The sequence below is a fragment of the Cebus imitator genome, unplaced genomic scaffold, assembly GCF_001604975.1.
Source record: "Cebus imitator isolate Cc_AM_T3 unplaced genomic scaffold, Cebus_imitator-1.0 Scaffold443, whole genome shotgun sequence".
Taxonomy (NCBI): domain Eukaryota; kingdom Metazoa; phylum Chordata; class Mammalia; order Primates; family Cebidae; genus Cebus; species Cebus imitator.
The window spans coordinates 1,477,691-1,479,472 of record NW_016107758.1 but is presented as its reverse complement, the minus strand read 5'-3'; the positions used below and the strand labels follow the sequence as shown (position 1 = coordinate 1,479,472).

At 61.6% G+C, this 1,782-nt stretch overlaps 1 protein-coding gene across 10 annotated transcripts in view; it reads right to left on the bottom strand.

Moving 5' to 3' along the window:
• ANKMY1 (ankyrin repeat and MYND domain containing 1) overlaps positions 1 to 1,782 on the bottom strand; it is a 78,881-nt gene that overhangs the window by 15,253 nt on the left and 61,846 nt on the right. For all 10 annotated transcript variants that reach the window (XM_017510757.2, XM_037732174.1, XM_017510751.2 and 7 more), the window contains 2 exons: positions 946 to 1,059; positions 457 to 622 (listed from right to left, as the gene is read on the bottom strand). In XM_017510757.2, the coding sequence (XP_017366246.2) occupies positions 457 to 622; positions 946 to 1,059 (280 nt within the window). The remainder of the gene's footprint in view (positions 1 to 456; positions 623 to 945; positions 1,060 to 1,782) is intronic.

Below are 1,782 nucleotides of genomic sequence, written 5' to 3'. Positions count from 1 at the left end.
GGGGGTTTGCGGGTGGGGTTGGGTACGTGGCTGTGGGTACATGGGGGAGTGGACGTCAGTAGGCGGATGGTGCCTGTGTGGGGTGGCTGCATGTGGGGAGCTGGGGATACGTGGGGTGTGCAGGATGCCCCTGTAGGCATGTGACCATGCAAAGGAGCTCCACCCCCAGGCCTCGGCCCCTGGTTCCCTGTGCTGGATGGGTTGGCGCTTCTGACAGGGCTCCCACAGCAGTGCCTGGTCCTCTCCTGGGCCCTGGGCCTAGGCCACCAACTCCCCTTCCCAGGGACCTCTCCCCAGTCCAGACACCTCTTCTCATCTCTCCTGCCCGAGCTGCTTGGGGGTCGGAGCCCGGCCCCTGCAGAGCCCGAGGGGTCCAGATCTCCCAGGATCACAGCCCCAGGCACAAGGCCGGAACCCCACCCTGCAGAACGGAGCAGAGCAGGGCCCACTGCCCACCTCTCTTGCACAGGTACAGCCACGTGGGGTCCCACTGGCTCTCCTTGGCAAAGACCGCCTGCCTCAGCTGCAAGCCCATGTACTCCAGGAGCCGCTTCCGTGCCACGAACGTCTCACGCTCCGCCGGCATCAGTGTGTGGAAGGGGGAGTGGGCAATCTTCCGGTCCTGCAGCATGGCACCAGGGTCACCATAGGGTCCCGGGCCCACCCTGCTGTGGGGGTGACTCTGGGTGATCAAGAGCCCCTCTCGGCTGTTGTGATGTGTTACTGAGGACGAACCCAGACAGACACACACAGCTGGGAGCACACACAGCTGCACCCGGCATGAGCTCAGCACATGGGGGTTTTGCCTCTGCGGCCAAGGGGCTGCTCTCGGGGAGGCACTAGGAAATTGAAGCCCAGCTTGCCCCAGACAAGGTAACGCCCCAGCCAGGGGCCCCCACGCGACCCACCCTCCCCCTTCTTCATCGTGGGGGGCTCACCACCTACCTGGAAGAATTTGAAGTAGCCATAGTCCACGGCTGTACCCACTGCCACCTTCTCCCCCTGCCTGAGTGTCACAGGCTTCAGGATGTCAGCCCCATGACTGATGAGTCGGTCAATCTGTGGGGAACAGAACCAGGTCAAACAGCAAGGACTCCTGGCCACTGGGAGCAGCGGAAGCCCCACCTGAGAGGGCCACAGTCACCTGCATGCCCCCCGAGGCCAACCCTGCAGGTGTATAGGAGTCCCCACGAGAAAAAACGGGGAGGGTGGTTGGAGACGGGGCTGACCTCAGACAAGGAGCTGGGGCTGAGTCTCGCCCTAATGATGTCACCGTGAAGTCAAGGCTAGGCCATGCCTCGGGGGAGCCCTCCCTGACACCGCCTCCCAGCACCATTGAACCAGCTGGAGTCTGTGAACTCCATTACACTCCTGTTCCCCTCAGGCTGTGATTGACACAAAGGCAGACACCAGGCAGCTCCTGTTCTTCATCAGATCCCAACACGCCATGAGGGTGCTCAATAGGACAGTGGGTGCATAGGTGTGCCTGTATGTGGGTGTGTGGGGGGCAGGGGAGCAGCATGTGTGCATGCATGGGTGTGTGCATGTGTGTTCATGGGTGGGTGGTGTGAATGTCCCTGCATGCACGTAGGTGTGTGTGTGAATGTGTGTGTGTGCATGTGTGGGGCTGGTGGGTGAGTGTGGATATGTGCATGCATGTTCATGGGTGGGTGGGTGCCAGTGTGCCTGCATGCATGCAGGTATGCAGTGTGGGTGTGTATGCATGCATGTGTGAGTGTGTGTGTGTGTGAGTGAGGGCCAGTGTGTATGCATGCATGCGTG